The following is a 15,651-nucleotide window of genomic DNA, read 5'->3' on the forward strand; positions in this document are numbered from 1 at the left end:
ATTATGAAGTGTCTGAGGTCAAATTTGAACTCAGATCCTCCTGACTCCAGGGCCAGTGCTCTATTCACTGCGTCACCTAGCCGCCCTCCAATTCATTTATTACAATGAATAAAAGTGGCAAAAGTTTCCCATGACCCTGGGGCCAAGAATTAGAGATCCCTACTACAAGGCTTTTATGACTTTCAGTCCAGAAAAATAGAAAATACATTACTTTTCCCCTTGATTTTTTCTGTTCTCCTCAGATGTTGGACATGCCAATGTACTATTACTGCCCAAACTCTGCAAAGAGTTCTTTGGAATTAGAAGAAAACTCACTGAAATGTCCAACCCAGAGGTCCCACCATTCAGTGTCTACAGAAAGGACTAGTATCCATAGAATAGTTGCAGTTGTAGAATTTTAGGGGTGAGCAAAAAAGCAAAAAGAAATACAGAAGGTCCCTATTGCTTGGGGGAGGACTAAATAAAGGGTAGTACATGACTATAATGAATGATGTTGTCACATAAAGTAATGAATGGGAGGAATCAAGGAAATAAAAGGAAATAAAGTGGGTTCCCATTGCTTGGGGACTGACTGAACCAATCATCATAAAGAACTATAATGAATGCTGCCTCCTAACCAATGATAAATATGAGTAATCTAAGAAACCTTGATTAAACTTCCATAAAGTGATGCAAGGTCGAGAGAGCTGAACCAGGAGAACAAAATACACAGTGTTAGCAATGCAAAAATAATACTTGGGTATGGGTGAACTCCAGTAAACTGCAATATGCTGACCTTGGCCAAAGAGGAGGAAATGCACATCCCTTCTCTCAATAGGAAATAGGAGTCTAGGGGTGCAGAATGCTGCTTATCTTGCTAGTTGGAAAGGAGGATGATGATGGTGATGGTGAAGATGATGGTGAGGAAGAGGATCTTATGGCACTGTGCTAAGAACTTTACAATTATTATCTCACGTGATCCTTACAACAATCCTGGGAAGTAGCTGCTACTTTTCTTTGGCCTTCATTTTAGAGAAACTGAGACAAACTGAGGTAAAGTGACTAGTCCATGCTCACACAGTTGGTGAGGGTCTGAGACCAGATTTGAACTCAGATCTTCCTGACTCTAGCACTCTAACCACTGCCCCACATTGTATGCCCTTGACCAAATCATTGAGACTCATCTCATCTGTAAAATGGGGATCCCCACATTTGCACTACCCATGTCACCAATCTAGCATATACTGCCAAACACTATATAAACAGGAGTTATTGTCACTGTCATGATCACCATGCATGGGAGTAGGGGTACCAAGAGATAAAGGTAACAAAGGGGCACAGGACGATAGGGTACACAGGAGCATGGGCTAGTGGATGAGACATTGAACTTGGAGTCAGAAAGACTGGAGTTCAAATCCATTCTCAGTCTCTGATTAGCTGTGTGACCCTGGGGAAGTCATTTAACCTTCTGTGCCTCAGTTTCCTCATCTGTAAAATGAAAGGACTAAACCTGTGGGCCTCGAAGGTCTCTTTCAGATATACACTTATGATCCCATGCTTTGTCAGTCAGTTCAGTTGTGCCCAACTTTTTTTGCCCCCATGGAGTTCTGTCCATGGAATTTTCTTAGCAAAGATGTTGGGATGATTTACCATTTCCCTCTCCAGTGGCAAACAGAGGTGAAATGATTGGCCCAAGGTCATACAGCTAGGAAGTTGCCGAGGCTGGATTTGATCTCCGTTCTTCCTGACTTCAGGCCTGGCACTCTATCCACTGAGCCACCCAGTTGCCCCGATCTCATGCTAAGTGTGACGTGATTATGTGAAGAGGGATAAAAGTATGAAGTTTAAGGGTCATCAGGAGAAGCTTGTCCTTGAGGCAAGCTTGGGATTCCATTCAATGACGCCATCAAAAGGCCTTTATTGAGTGCTTGCTGTATGGGCCAGACCCCGTGCTAACCAAAGAGGAGAGTGATTAATCGCCCATCACTTATCTATCAGACCTGTGAGCTCCTGCAGGTAGGGTCTGATTGCTGTCTTTCTTTGACTCCCCAGTTCTTAGCACAGAGTCCAGAATACAGTAGACACTCAATCAATACTTCCTAACTTTCTTCCCCAAACCTTCTTTTGTCCTGTGTGTGTGTGTGTGGGGGGGGGAACTCCAGAGTCAGGGGCTGAGAGCTATTGGGGTCTCATGGCCTGGCCGTGAGATTGAAGTGACCAAGTGAATCCCAGAGTAGTTCTGACTGGGGGAGATGGGAGAAGACATGCCCAGCTCCCGCTCAGCTCCCAAATGCCCAGTGCCAAGCTCAAAGGAGAGTCATCATTCTGACTTTTAAATAGTGGAAACTTAAGAACAAGTCCTTGGACTTTCTTTCAGGAGGAGAAACCAAAACACATCCTCATATAATCCTACATATGGTCAGGAGCACAGATTGAGAGAAAGAAAAGACCATTAGGTTCAGTCCCCTCATTTTACAGATGAAGAAACTGAGACACAGAAAGCTAGATGGTTTCTCCCAGGCTCACCCAGTGAGTCAGTGTCTGAGTCCAGGTCACCTTCACGAAGCCCAATGTCCATCCATCAGCCCATGTCTCTTTCTGTGTACACTATAACCTCCTCTAGAATGTAAGCTCCTTGAGGGCAAGGATATTAAAACACTCATTTTGATGGCATCTTAAAGGCCCCACAATAATTTCAGGAGGTAGGGCATTACCATAATAATTTTGCTTTGTTTTGGCATGGTCTTCCAGCCACTAAATGTTGAGGGAGCAGATTTGCAGCCCTAAGAACATTATTGAAACCTCTGCACCAAAATCAATTATTCACAATAAATGAAGAATTATAAGATTATGACTTTGGGCAAGTCACTTCACTGGTGCCTGTAAAATGAGGGACTTTATTAGGTAGCCTCTGGAGTCCTTTGCAGTATGAGATTTATGATCTTAACTTCCCTCTTGAGACCCCAGCTTCCTCCTTCCTATATTGGGAAAGTTGGAATGGGGGCTTTGGAGTCCCTTTCAGTAAGCCATCTTATTATAAGTTCATCCTCCTCTCGGGGCCTCAGTTTCCTTTGCTCTGTAAATGAGGGGGTTGGATTAGACAGTCTCTGGGGGTCCATCCAGCTCTGACTCTCCCACCCTGGGAGTCCTACTTCCACTACCAACAGTAATTCTCTCTTGGTGCATAGTAGGTTTGTCCATGACTACTCTGTTCTTGCTACCTTGGTCCTTCCCAGGATTATCCATCTGCCACCAGCATGCATGAAAGACACCCCATTGGATATCACCTAATGTGGAATTCCACTCAAAAGTTGCTGAGGTCTCCCCAACTTTCTAACTATAGGGCAACCTTGGCTTTCATGGGAAACTTCTCCCATCATGCTGGGGAACTCCAGAATCCCTCCTGTGAAGGGTGGAAACATGGAATTGGGGTTCATCCTCCCCAATAAAACTTGTCCAACCACTTTCTAGAGGAAATTCTAAGCAAACAGGACTTCTGAGCTATCTGATCTACTGAAGGGGGCACAAAACAAATACCCTGGAGTCAGGCAAATCCTTGGAGCCCATAAGTCAAACGCCCTTCAAGGGGGTTGACCAGTGCAAGAATGCCTGGGGGCTGAAGGCCATGCCAGCTTCTGGGCTGAGATGCACCAGCAAGGGGCACCAGGATGTCCCAGGGCATAGAGGAAACCCTCCAGATAACAAACTCTGAAACCCAAAGGTCTTTCCTCCCAAGGAGCAGAGTGCCTCAAGTCTACTTAGCAATGAGATTAAAGTCGACATCCAGGACCCGGGATCAATAGCGTCATTCCTCCAGGCACCAATGAATTACCAATTCTCGGTGAAAAGTCAGAAGTGCCATATCTTAGCCCCTCCAGATTACGCTGCCCGGCTTGTCTGCAAACCGGTTATGTATCTGGAGGATGCACAAGTTGCCCCCAAGCAGTTTTCTTCCCAGTGGGTCCCTCTGCCCTTGCTCTCTGCATGGCAGGTGGATGTTTCCTGCCAGGCTTCACCCTGGATGCCAACTTGGGCCCCTGCCTCTGCAAGCTCGTCATGGTTGGGAATTCCTGGCGCTGCCCTGTCCCAGGCTGGCATCCATCTGGAGAGGGCCTGGACTGGGCTGACGGGCAGCGGACCAACCCAAACGCATCCCCCCGAGCAGGGCAGCTCGCCTTGGCATTGGCCCTGCCTTGGCAGCCCCGGGCCCCCGACGCATCGGCTGGGCTGGGCTCTCCGGGCCGGCAGGAGGTCCCGGCGCCCCCTTACCTGTTTCTTTGTCCTGGACTTCTTCCAGGTGCAAGTCATTGAGCAGGTGCTCCAGGATCTTCTCGGGAGTCCCCGACACCACCACGTATCTGTCGGAGAGGAGAGAATCGGAAGACTCGTCCTCAGTGGAGGACTGCGAGCGGCTGCTCCACTCATCCTCCTCATCCTCCTCGTCGATGTATTTGAAATAAGGCACATCAAAGGTGGGCAAGGGCAGCTGGCGGCCGCCGGCCAGGCCGGCCGAGTCCTTCCTCTCCAGGTGGGGGTCAAAGACCCTGAGCCGGGAGCTCCCCATTGTGCTGCCTGAGTAACAAAGGCATCTCCCCCCCCCCCCTAGGCGCTCCGATCCCTTGCCATCCCCCAGACAGTCAGTCCATCTGGCTGCTCCCGGCTCTCCGCAGCCCGCTAGGACGTTCCAGAGGCGGAGAGAAGGCAGGCAGGGGGAGGGCGGCAGGGATGGAGGCAGGGATGGAGGCAGGGATGGAGGCACGGATGGAGGCACGGATGGAGGCACGGATGGAGAGCCGGAGCCGGGGGGGGGGGGGAGAGGAGACAATCAGAGAGAGAGGGAGAGGGCTGGAGGGGCAGACGAGTGGAGAGGAAGAGGAGGAGAGAGGGAGGAGGAGAGGAGGAGGCAGCTGGAGCCAGGCGAACAGCCAGAGAGTGCCTGCTGCGGGAGGAAACAAGCCCCAAGCCGCTCACCTCCAATCAGTGCGGGCACTCCCTGATGTGGGGGCCGGGCCATATGACGACACCTTCTTGAATACCAGGACAGTTCCGTCTTCTTCCTTGACTTGCAAGGTTGTCACTTCATCATCTGGCTGTAATTTGGGGTTAAGGGAGGGGAGGGGCAGGAGAGAAAACAAAGAGAAAGCAAGAAAGGTAAATACTCAGGAACAGCTGGGCAGCCCCCCCAAGGGAGATGGCTTTCATCTGAAGTTGCAAGGGGGGCTGGAAAGACAGCTTTAACATCCAGAATGAAAGTGGGGTCCCATGGAACAGCTCCCACGCCCCTGAAAGGAGCAGTTTAAGTTTGGGGCGGGGGAATCCTTGGATCTGGCGTTTCCATGGATCTGGATTCAGATTCTACCTGTGACCCTGGCCAAGTTACTTCTACGTTGTTGGGTCTCGATTTCCTTATCTGTAAAAGGAGGGTGTTTTGAGAGAAGCAGCTGACAATCCAGGACCATCCCGTCCAGTCCCTTCATTTAACATTTCCAAGTCCCGTGGCAGTTACTTAATTTGCCCAGGGGCACCCAGGCAGCCATCATTAGATTTGGAATTCGAACTCAGTTCCTCGGAAGTCCAGACACGCTGGTCTTTCTAGCAGACTCTCAGCTTAGTCTCAGTGACCTCCAAGGTCCCTTCCAGCTCTAGAACAATAACCTTGGAGAATCCCAGAAATCCTTTCAAGTATTGTAGGCAAAAGGGAGTCAAAAGGGGTGAGGCGCAGTGATTAAAAGCAAAAAACAACCCCTCCATGAAGATCATGAATTAGAGAATTCATAATGTCCCAAACAATCACGGTCCATTCATTGGACTCCAACTTCACGTCCTGGGAACTGGGGGCTCTTTCTTTTGTTCCTTGCCCAGGATCTGCCAAGACCCAGCCCGGGGGGGGGGGGGCGGGGGGGCTCTGCCCCATGGGCCAGTCGGGATGGAAGGCAAGCAGCCAGAGAGGTCAAGGACCTGGGGCGTCCCTTGCCTTCATGCACTAAAAGGACTATGTTTCCAGGTCTGCTCCAAAGGAGCTCCTGTGAGCGGCCCACCTACTATGAAATGCCAGGGCTCTGGGTCAAGGAGCTGGCTGGCCTCTCTCATCTCAAAAGGAGGGAGGGATAGGGGGAGAGGAAGGGTGGGACCAAGGGGGTGAAGAGAGGGAGAAGGGGGAGAGAGGAGGGGAGAGAGATAGAGAGAGGGAAAGAAGGAAAGAATTGAGAGGAGGGGAAGGAAGAGAGGAGAAGAAAGGAGGGAAGTGGAAGAGGAGACAGGAGGAGAGGGGAAGAAGGGAGAGAGGGCGGCATAGAGGAGGGTTCCCTTGTGCCCCCACAGACTCCCTTCCAGCCCTGCAGAAGTGGAGCCCACAGAAAGGGCATGGGGTGGGGCTTGGCCAGGTACTGCTCTGCCTGGGCATCCTGGTGCCCTAAGAGATACCGAGTGATGAGTATTTCCCGACCACTTGACTGAAATAGATGAAGGCAGTCGGTACCATTTCTGAAGGAAAAGTTGAGTCCAGTAACTCTGGCTTTTAGAACAGTGTAAGTGGGGGCAAAAGGGAGCAGAAACCAGGGCATGGTAGCAGTGGAGTGGCATAGGAGCCCCTCAGCTCATGGCTGGACTTCCCACTAATGACTGCAGCATGTTTTGTCAATGTGTAACAGACTATCTTACAAATATATTACACATTTATACAGCTTGCTAGTTACTTGACCCCCCCCAGCTAATGGAGCCCCCATCCTAGTCGAGGCTCTCTTCCCCTCTGTGACAGCCCCCTAATTTGTCACCCACAGTCCAGCTCTCCTCCTCCTCCACCTCCAACAGAATCATCCTCTGACCACCCTGCTGCCCTGTTCAAGAGTCATCAGTGGCTCCCTATGCCTCGAAGATAAGATGCCACCCCCTCAGCCTGACCTCAAAGTCCTTCCCTTCCCTCCACTGATCCATTCTGCATTCCACCCAAACCAAATCTCCCAAGAACAACCACATCCTGACCTGGGCCCTCCAGCTGCTCTCCTTGTTTTTACAAGCTGTCCCTTCCCTAGAGTAGACTCCCTCCTCTCCCTGCCTTCTGGCATCTCCTGGGCCCCCCATACCTGAGAAGCCATTCCTCACCCCCACTCCCATCCCAGCTGTTCCCATTCTCTCTCTTCCTCAACAGCCTTGCATTGGCCTTTCTCTTGATCTGTGTCACTCCCACCCCCATCCCCACCCCAGAAGGATGACCACAAGCACCTTCAGGTCAAGGATTATTTTCATTTATAAAAACCTGGCACCTAGCAGGCTCTTCACAAATGTTTAATGTGAAATGCTGCAGAAAGGAATAATATTCCACAAAGGGAAGGAGACAGCCACAGACGAATGACTTCCCAAAAGCCTTTTCATTGGCTTAGAAGTCCCAGACATTTTTAGTTCCCCATTTGTAGAAGTGGAGAGACAGGTTATTGCCAGAATCTCCAAGCAAGTTAGTAGCCAAGATGCCATGCTCCAAGACTGGGGTGGGGGACTTTAGATACCCTCTGGGCCAGGGATTCTTCACCTGCTTTGAGTCTTGGATCCCTTTGGCAGCCTAGCATTCCTAGATGGAGGTTAGAAATTCCTTCCCAGAATAATGTAAATTATTAATGTAATTAGTATTATTAATATAATGTGTTATGAATCATGTAAATGTGTAAAATGAAATACAAAGAACAATAAAGGAAACTACTGAAAAACAGCTGTCAAGATATTAAAACTCCCAAGCTCATGGGTCCCCTGTTCATGAGGCCCAGAGAAATTAAGTGACTTGCCCAAAGTTTCATAGATCGAAACTGAGACAGGATTTGAACCCAAGATGTGACTCCAAAGTCAGTATTTTTTCCACCCTATCACCCATTTCCTGCCTCAAAGGTTGAGCCATGTAACCATTCTATCTCCCCCAAGTTCTTTTCTTTTTTTCTAAATTTTTATTTATTTAAGGCAATGGGGTCAAGTGACTTGCCCAAGGTCCACAGCTAGACAATTATTAAGTGTCTGAGGCCACATCTGAACTCAGGTCCTCCTGACACGGCACCATTTACCTGCTCCCCAAAGTTATTTTCAAAATAACTTTTTTTCCACTGGTGATTTCAAAGAGTAAAACAGTGATGCATTCATTGGCTATTTTTTTTTTATTAATTTTATCTCCTCTCAGTAAAAATGTGACCAAATAAAAGGGACACAGGAAGTCTTTGCAAGGTCAGTTATCACTGAGTTACTGGGACAATCCATGCCTGACCTCTGTTGGTGTAAAGCCATAAGGCATGAATGCCAGTGTTACTGGGAGAGAAGCATAGAGAGGACCTGCTGGGTCTGAGAAGGTGGGTACCCCTTCATCCCAGGGGCTGGTGGAGTTACAGGATAGGATGTATTTATCATAGTGATCTAGTAATCATTCCAACACCTGGTCAGGAATAAAGAAGGCGGAAGATGATTCTGCAAGGAGACTCATGGTAAAAATGGAGGCTCCTTTTGAATCAGGATTATTCCCCTACTAGAAGTTCCCAAGGAGCAGGCTATTCTCCTTGGGGCAGCAATTCTTAGCAGGAATTTCTGTCTTTTCTAAGCCAACCAAGTCAACCCTACAGCCTTCCACCTTGAAGGATATCAGTCCCTGTCTTCCCCATCCTCTTTGCTCTCTATTCATCAGTATCTTTCCTAAAATGTGGCTCCTAAAGTTCCTGGTTTGGTCTGACCAAAGCAGCAACCAGTGGGATGAGCCAGACTTCCATCATAGTCACCACTTCTCTCCTTGGGAATCTCTCCCACCACCATAGTAAGCCATGCCTACCTCATCACCACAGTAAGCCATGCCTACCTTATCACCATAGTAAGCCATGTCTACCTCATCACCATAGTAAGCCATGCCTACCTTATCACCATAGTAAGCCATGCCTACCTTATTTTTTTCGAGAAGCATTTGGCCAATGATAGTGAGCTGTTTTTTTTCTTTTACCTAGAAGATCAGATAGAAACAGTTGAAAATTCCCAGCTGGGAGTAGGTTTAACTCCGGGTGGACCAGATTCAGCTCCCATTGGTTTTTCATTTGGTTGGAGGTGCCCAGAAGTCTCTATCTCCAAATACCAAAATCAGCAAGAAAAAGATATTCTGAAGGTGATCTCAAGGGTGTTGGCACTGTGACAATTACCCCCGTGATTTTGATGAGCAGCAAAATGTCCTGCCCAGGCACAACCATTCAAGCCCAACCTTCAGCTACTGCCATCACAGGATGATTTCTAGTGTAATGAGCCTCCAGCTCTCCCTGAGAACTTCTCTGTCAAACACTTTGAGAGGCAATGACTCCCAGAGAACAGCTCAAGGATTCGGCCAAGCCAAGCTGTACCTCTGAGCACCGGTCCCATGAGGGAGTTGGTAATGCCAAGGCCAGAGAGTGAGGCTGGCTCTAGGCACCATACAACTTCTTCTTACAGTCTCCTCCCCTCCTTCCTCTACTCCTCTGTCCTCATCAGGTCCCACAGATGGGATGGTGGGCCAATCAGTAATCCAATCCCCAGGGCTTCCAGAGCATCCATCTCCCCCTTCAAACACCCAGTCCTTCACTGCTTTATGCCAGCAAAATTATCAACTAATTCACACTCACCTGTCAATAGTTCATAAAATTTATGGTAATAGTCTCAGAATTTTTTTAATAGCTTGGTCTGGATCTGTGATTTCCTTGCTGCTAGCATGGAAATGTCTTCCAAAAATGAATATAATTGGCCTTGCCTACCTCAAGCCTTTCTTAGCATTACCTGAGGTCACTAAGAGATTAAGTGACTTGCCCAGGGACTTCTTGACTCCAAGACTGGCCCTCAGGTACTTCCTGTGAAGTTTCCTCAGTACTATTACTAATAAACTCTCACATTAAGTAGCAATGTTTGTGAAGTGCTGTGTATTGTTGTTGAGTTGTGTTTGACTCTTCATGAGTTTTCTTAGAAAAGATACCGAAGTGTTTTGTCATTTTCTTCCCCAGTTCACTTTTTATAGTTGAGGAAACTGAGGCAAACAGGGTTAAGTGACTTGCCTCACACAGTTAGTAAGAGTCTGAGGTCAGATCTGAACACAGGTCTTTCTTACTCCAGGCTAGTACTCCATCTATTGTACTTTACTTCAAAACTTTACATACGGCCCCTTTCCAACTACTCCAGGCTGCTGCTGCTGTCTCCCAGATGCTTTATAGTCAGTAAGTATATGATCCGTACAATTTTACATACATAATCTATATATAGGAACTACATTATATATATTTATATTCATCTACCTATATATAAATATATTTATATTTATAGACATTACCTGTATAAAAATGCTAAGTGTATATATTTATATTTATATACATCTGTATATAGAGATTGTGTATATATATATATATATATATATATATATTTATATACATACATCCATATGAACATGGTGAATATATATTTATATACATATACCTTTATATAGATGTTAATTATATATATCTCCCTATATATTTATATGTATTTGCATTCATCTGTATCTATATCTATACATCTATATACCTACACATACACCTAGGTATAGATGCTATACATATACATATATATATATATTTATATTCATATACTTTTATATAGATGCTATATATATTTATATTTATATACATACATCCATATGAAGATGGTGAATATATATTTGTATACATATACCTTTATATAGATGTCAATTATATTTATATATACCTCCCTATATATTTATATGTATATGCATACATCTGTGTGTGTATATATATATGCCTACACATACACCTAGATATAGATGTTATACATATATAAATATATTTATACTCATATACTTTTATATAGATGCTATATATATTTATATTTATATACATACACCTTTATTTGGATACTGTATATATATTTGGTTATATATATATATATATATACACACACACACACCTTTACATAGATATCATATTTATATTTCTATACATGCCCCTATATATTTATATATATATGTGTGTGTGTGTGTATACACACACATACACACACACACACACACACACACACACACACACACACATATATATATATATATATATATATATATATATATATATATATCCACCTGTATATAGATGTTGCTGACCAATTGTTCTCGGCAGGCAAATATGAGAGATGCGACCCGTTCCAAAGACCTATCTATGTATATAGATGCTAGACCTAGTCTATTTGAAATTTTTATAAAATCCTTAGTAGAATGGAAAGGGGACTAGTTTGGGAACTTGGGTTTGAATCCTGGCTTGGCCATTTTCTATCTGCATGATCATGGAATAACTACTTCCCTCTATCCCTGTTTTTGCTTTTCTCAAGGACAGAATAGGGTCTTAATAAGATGACTGTTAACTGACTGGCCATGAGCCTCAGTTTCCTGGTGAGGAGATCGGCCTCTAAGGTCCTCTCCATAAGTCTACAAGTCTGTGTTGATCCTCTGAAGAGGAGGCAATGGATCCCATGTGGAGATAATTTGAAGCTCATATGCTGATGACAGACTCCAGACTCAGGCTGGAATGATAGACCCAAACCAACCAGATGACATTTAATGAGGATAAACGTCAAGCCATGCAGTCAGGCTAAACAAATGAACTAGGGACCTGGCTTGGCAGTTTTTCCCATCAAAAAGTCCCAGGAGCTTTGGCTGGCTGCATGCTTGATATGTCAATGATGGGATGTGGCTGCTTAAGTGGCTAATGCAATCTTAGGTTGCATTAATAGAGGCATAGACTCTGAATAAGGGCAGATCCAGACCCACTGTCCACTGAGGCTGAACACCAGGCTACATGGGGACCACCGATCTCATCAGGAAGGATCGTCATTTCAGAAGGGGTTACTAAGGAGGCCATGATGAGGCTGGGGAAGGCTCTGCTAACCCCATCACAGCAGGAATGAATTCCAGAGTGGTAGCTTTGACTTGTGGCCAAAGAGTGGAAGAAGAAGAAGAATATGGGGGACTGCCATAAGAAAAGAGGCAAATGATTTCAGAAAGACTGGAAAGATGTAAATGAACTGATGCAGAGCGAAGGGGCAGGACCAGAGCGTCAGCATTAGAAACATCACAGTTCTGAGGACTTTTAAACTGAAAAAGAATGAAAGGAATGGAAACAGGAGAACAGTTTAGACAATCACAACAAAACCACTGAGACAAACAACTTTAAAAGCTGGAAGGACTTATCAAAACAAGGACCATCTGTGATTCCCAAGGATGGAAGGAAAAACATGCTCTTTCCTCCTGACAGATGGACTCGGGGTTCAGAATGAAACATCATGTATGTATTGTGCATGCATGCACATGTGTGGCAAAACAGGAACACACACATGCACACCTATACAACACACATGTGTGTGAGTGTCTATACATGTGTGTTCACATGTGTTTAACATGCAGGTGAGCATATTATAAATATTCATTTATATTAATGAATATAGCAATGGGGAAATTTATTTGTGCCTGAATTTGCATATTTGTTAAAAAGGATTTGATGAGTCCCTTTCCAGATTCTTATGTTGAGTCCCGCTTCTGGACCCCCTCAATCTTCCCCAGACAAGCGTTGGAGGGGTGGGAGACAAGGAAGACAAAGGAGACAAGTACTCCATCAAGATTTCCAAGTGCTCCCTTTATTCACCAAAACACCAGTGCCTAAATCCCTTTCCAGTCTCTAATCTACTCCCACTCCCACACTTAGTAAAACAAGGTTCTCATGCTCAAAGGCACCAGGTGATGATAATTTACAGTATTCCCACACACAGCAATCCCTAAAAAGGATTTTTTTCTCTTTTTTATTTTGAGGAGGAATGATGAAATGGATGTCAGCTCTCTGGGATAATGATAACAAGAACAACTATTATTATCATTATTATTATCATTATCTCGATCATTATTGCTATCGAGTTCGTCCACAACTCCAACAAACACCCATTTAAGTTTTCACTATGAACAAGGCACAGAGGATACAAAAATACAAACGAGTCAGCCTTCAACTTATATTCTAGTGGGAGTAGAATGGAGGAGACACTGCACACGCCGATAACTTCATATGGTATAATTCAAGACAATTTCACGAGGGAAAGGACACAACTTAGGTGTCCCCATTTTGGAAGAAGTAAAATCATTTCCTCCTGGTCACACAGCTACCAAATATAGGAGCCAGAATTTGAACCTGACTTTCTGCTCAGGGACCTTTCTGGGCTGGCTGTTTTAGGAATTGGCTAAGTAGATGTGATGGAGAGTCTTCAGAGGCTTCCCACAATCAATGAGTCATTACCTAAAGGGTCTTAAAGGTCACTTCTGATTCAAAGATTCTGTCAACTATAACTGAATTGAATTCAGTACCTTCAAAAATACAAAAGACTGAGTTGCTCCAAATCTTGTCATCTTGGATTCTCCCGTCTCCCTCATTTAAATACACTGCCAAGTACTATAGAAACCAGAAATCTCTTTGTCTGTCTCTGGCTCTGGCTCTTTGTTTCTGGGTGTGTGTGCATGTGTATGTCTGTCTGTCTATTTCTGTGTGTCTTTCTTTCTCCTTGTCTGCCTTTGATCACACATACACATTCACACATGCACACACATGCACACACGCACACAAACCCTTCCCAGTGCTACCTCCTTAGCTCAGGTCCTAAGTTCTTTTCTAAATGATGATAATCATCACTTAAGTGGACTTCTTCTATTTTTTAAAATTTCTTTTTATTTTCATCTGTTTGTACATGCGTATTTCCAAGTTACAAAATCTTCTTACTTCTAATTTAACCTTTCCCCAATTTATTCATCATTGCTCCAAAACCTTCATAGTCTCCTTTATACCTGTTGAAAAAAAGCATAAGTGCAGATCCCAATATTAAAAAGGAGAATCATGGAGCCTAAAAGTTGACTGGGACTTACAAGGACATTGAGTCTGGTTCCCTCTTGAATGAGAATGACTTTGCCAGTATCCCTGACTGTAATCATCTAGCCTTTGTTGGAAGATGGCCCATGATCAGAGCCATGAACTCTGACCATTCCTTTTTGGGACCATTGCAATGGTCAGCAAGTTTCTCCGGATATCAAGCCCCATATCTATTTTTTTTCCAATATCCACCCATTGTTCACTATACTATGCTTGAGGGCCAAACAAAATAATACTAATCTCTCTTCCACCCGATGGCCCTTCAGACACAGGTGGGCAGCTGTTTTATGCTTCCAGTCTCTTCTCCCGGCTAGATGTGCCAGTTCCTTCAACAGAAGTAAGCATGGGCTTAAGCCTTCACTACCTTCCTGTGGATACTCCATAGCTTATCGAATGATGTCCTTCTTAGGAGAGCCCACCGAGACCCGAACCCAATACTCCAGCAGAGCAGAGGGGAAATATACCTTGGATACAAACAATGGGGCTTCAGAAATATTTCAAAAAAATAAGGGGAAAATAGACCCGATTCAGCAAGCAGCAAGTGCTTCCAAAATTCACTCAGCCTGTTTCCCAATGGAACCACCAGCATGGGGCTCACATGGTGTTCGCCGGCTTAGCCAGGGAAGCCTTGTGAATAAATGAGCCCAAAAGCTGTCCTCTGGGTCCAGACAATTGTCCATCAGGGGAACGATCCCTGAAGCTGCTGACTCTGCTTTGGCATATTTTCCCAGAAAATATGAGTAAACAGATCCTTGTAGAAAGGTCAAAAGCATATCACTGGCAAGATGAAGCTGATTAACAATGTAAACTGGGGGAAAGATGAAGCCAGTGAATGTAGGTCAAGGTGAAGAGCTTCCAGTTCAATTTACTGGATTAGAAGGGGTTTTGTGGAGGCTTTTATGGGAAACAAACAGAGAAAGTGCTATGTGGGAGGAGATCAGACCCTTCTCAGTCTCTCCTGTGTAAACAGCTCTGGCAGAGGAGAGCACTTACTGCCCACATTGATGAACCTTCAGGGAGGCTAAGACAAAAGACTTTCAAGAAGCTTACACCCAGTTTTCACAACTATAAAATGAGGTCTTTGGGTCTAATGAAGTCCCTCCCAGCTCTAAATCTGTGGTCCTCTAGGAATTTTGATAAACCTCAGTTTCTTTATCTGTTAAAAGGGGGGTTGGGGCTGGAGGAACTCTAAGATCCCTTACAGCTGTGATTCAGGAGGAAAGAAAACACTAATTTTATTTTGGAAAAGCGGAGAATTAGGGAAGGCTTCACAAGGAACACTGGTGCCTCAGTTGAACAATGACAGAAAGAAGACAAGGATTCTGAGGAGGAATGGCCGGTGGGGAATAGTTTCGGTTTGGCTAGAATAGAGAGTTGGTAAATTAGTGAGAAAAGATGGGAAAAGTGGGTGGGAGTCAAAATAAGGAGGGCTTGAAACGCATAAGGTAGGTAAATAGTTCATATTTTATCCTTTGAGCAATAGGGCGCCACTGAAGGTTTCTGAGGAACAAGTATTTCACATTTTTCTCCCTTTCAAATTTAGATTTCTTTTTTTGAACTGGGACTGTGATTTCAATGGTCTTTGCTATTTCCAACAAAGAAACCCCATCATTTCCAGTGCAATTTGTAACCTTATAGTGTCGACTATACCCTGAGAGGGTAAGCTCTCATAGTTATTGGTCAGGGGCAGTATTTGAATAGGGATCCTCCTGTCTTAGAGGCTACTTCTCAGGTTGAGATGCAAATAAAATCATCT

At 44.9% G+C, this 15,651-nt stretch overlaps 1 protein-coding gene across 2 annotated transcripts in view; it reads right to left on the bottom strand.

Moving 5' to 3' along the window:
• RAPGEF5 (Rap guanine nucleotide exchange factor 5) overlaps window positions 1-15,651 on the bottom strand; it is a 135,607-nt gene that overhangs the window by 76,927 nt on the left and 43,029 nt on the right. For both annotated transcript variants that reach the window (XM_074195455.1, XM_074195454.1), the window contains 2 exons: window positions 4,951-5,069; window positions 4,249-4,337 (listed from right to left, as the gene is read on the bottom strand). In XM_074195455.1, the coding sequence (XP_074051556.1) occupies window positions 4,249-4,337; window positions 4,951-5,069 (208 nt within the window). The remainder of the gene's footprint in view (window positions 1-4,248; window positions 4,338-4,950; window positions 5,070-15,651) is intronic.

Source organism: Macrotis lagotis, chromosome 7, assembly GCF_037893015.1.
Source record: "Macrotis lagotis isolate mMagLag1 chromosome 7, bilby.v1.9.chrom.fasta, whole genome shotgun sequence".
In the NCBI taxonomy this organism is placed as follows: Eukaryota; Metazoa; Chordata; class Mammalia; order Peramelemorphia; family Peramelidae; genus Macrotis; species Macrotis lagotis.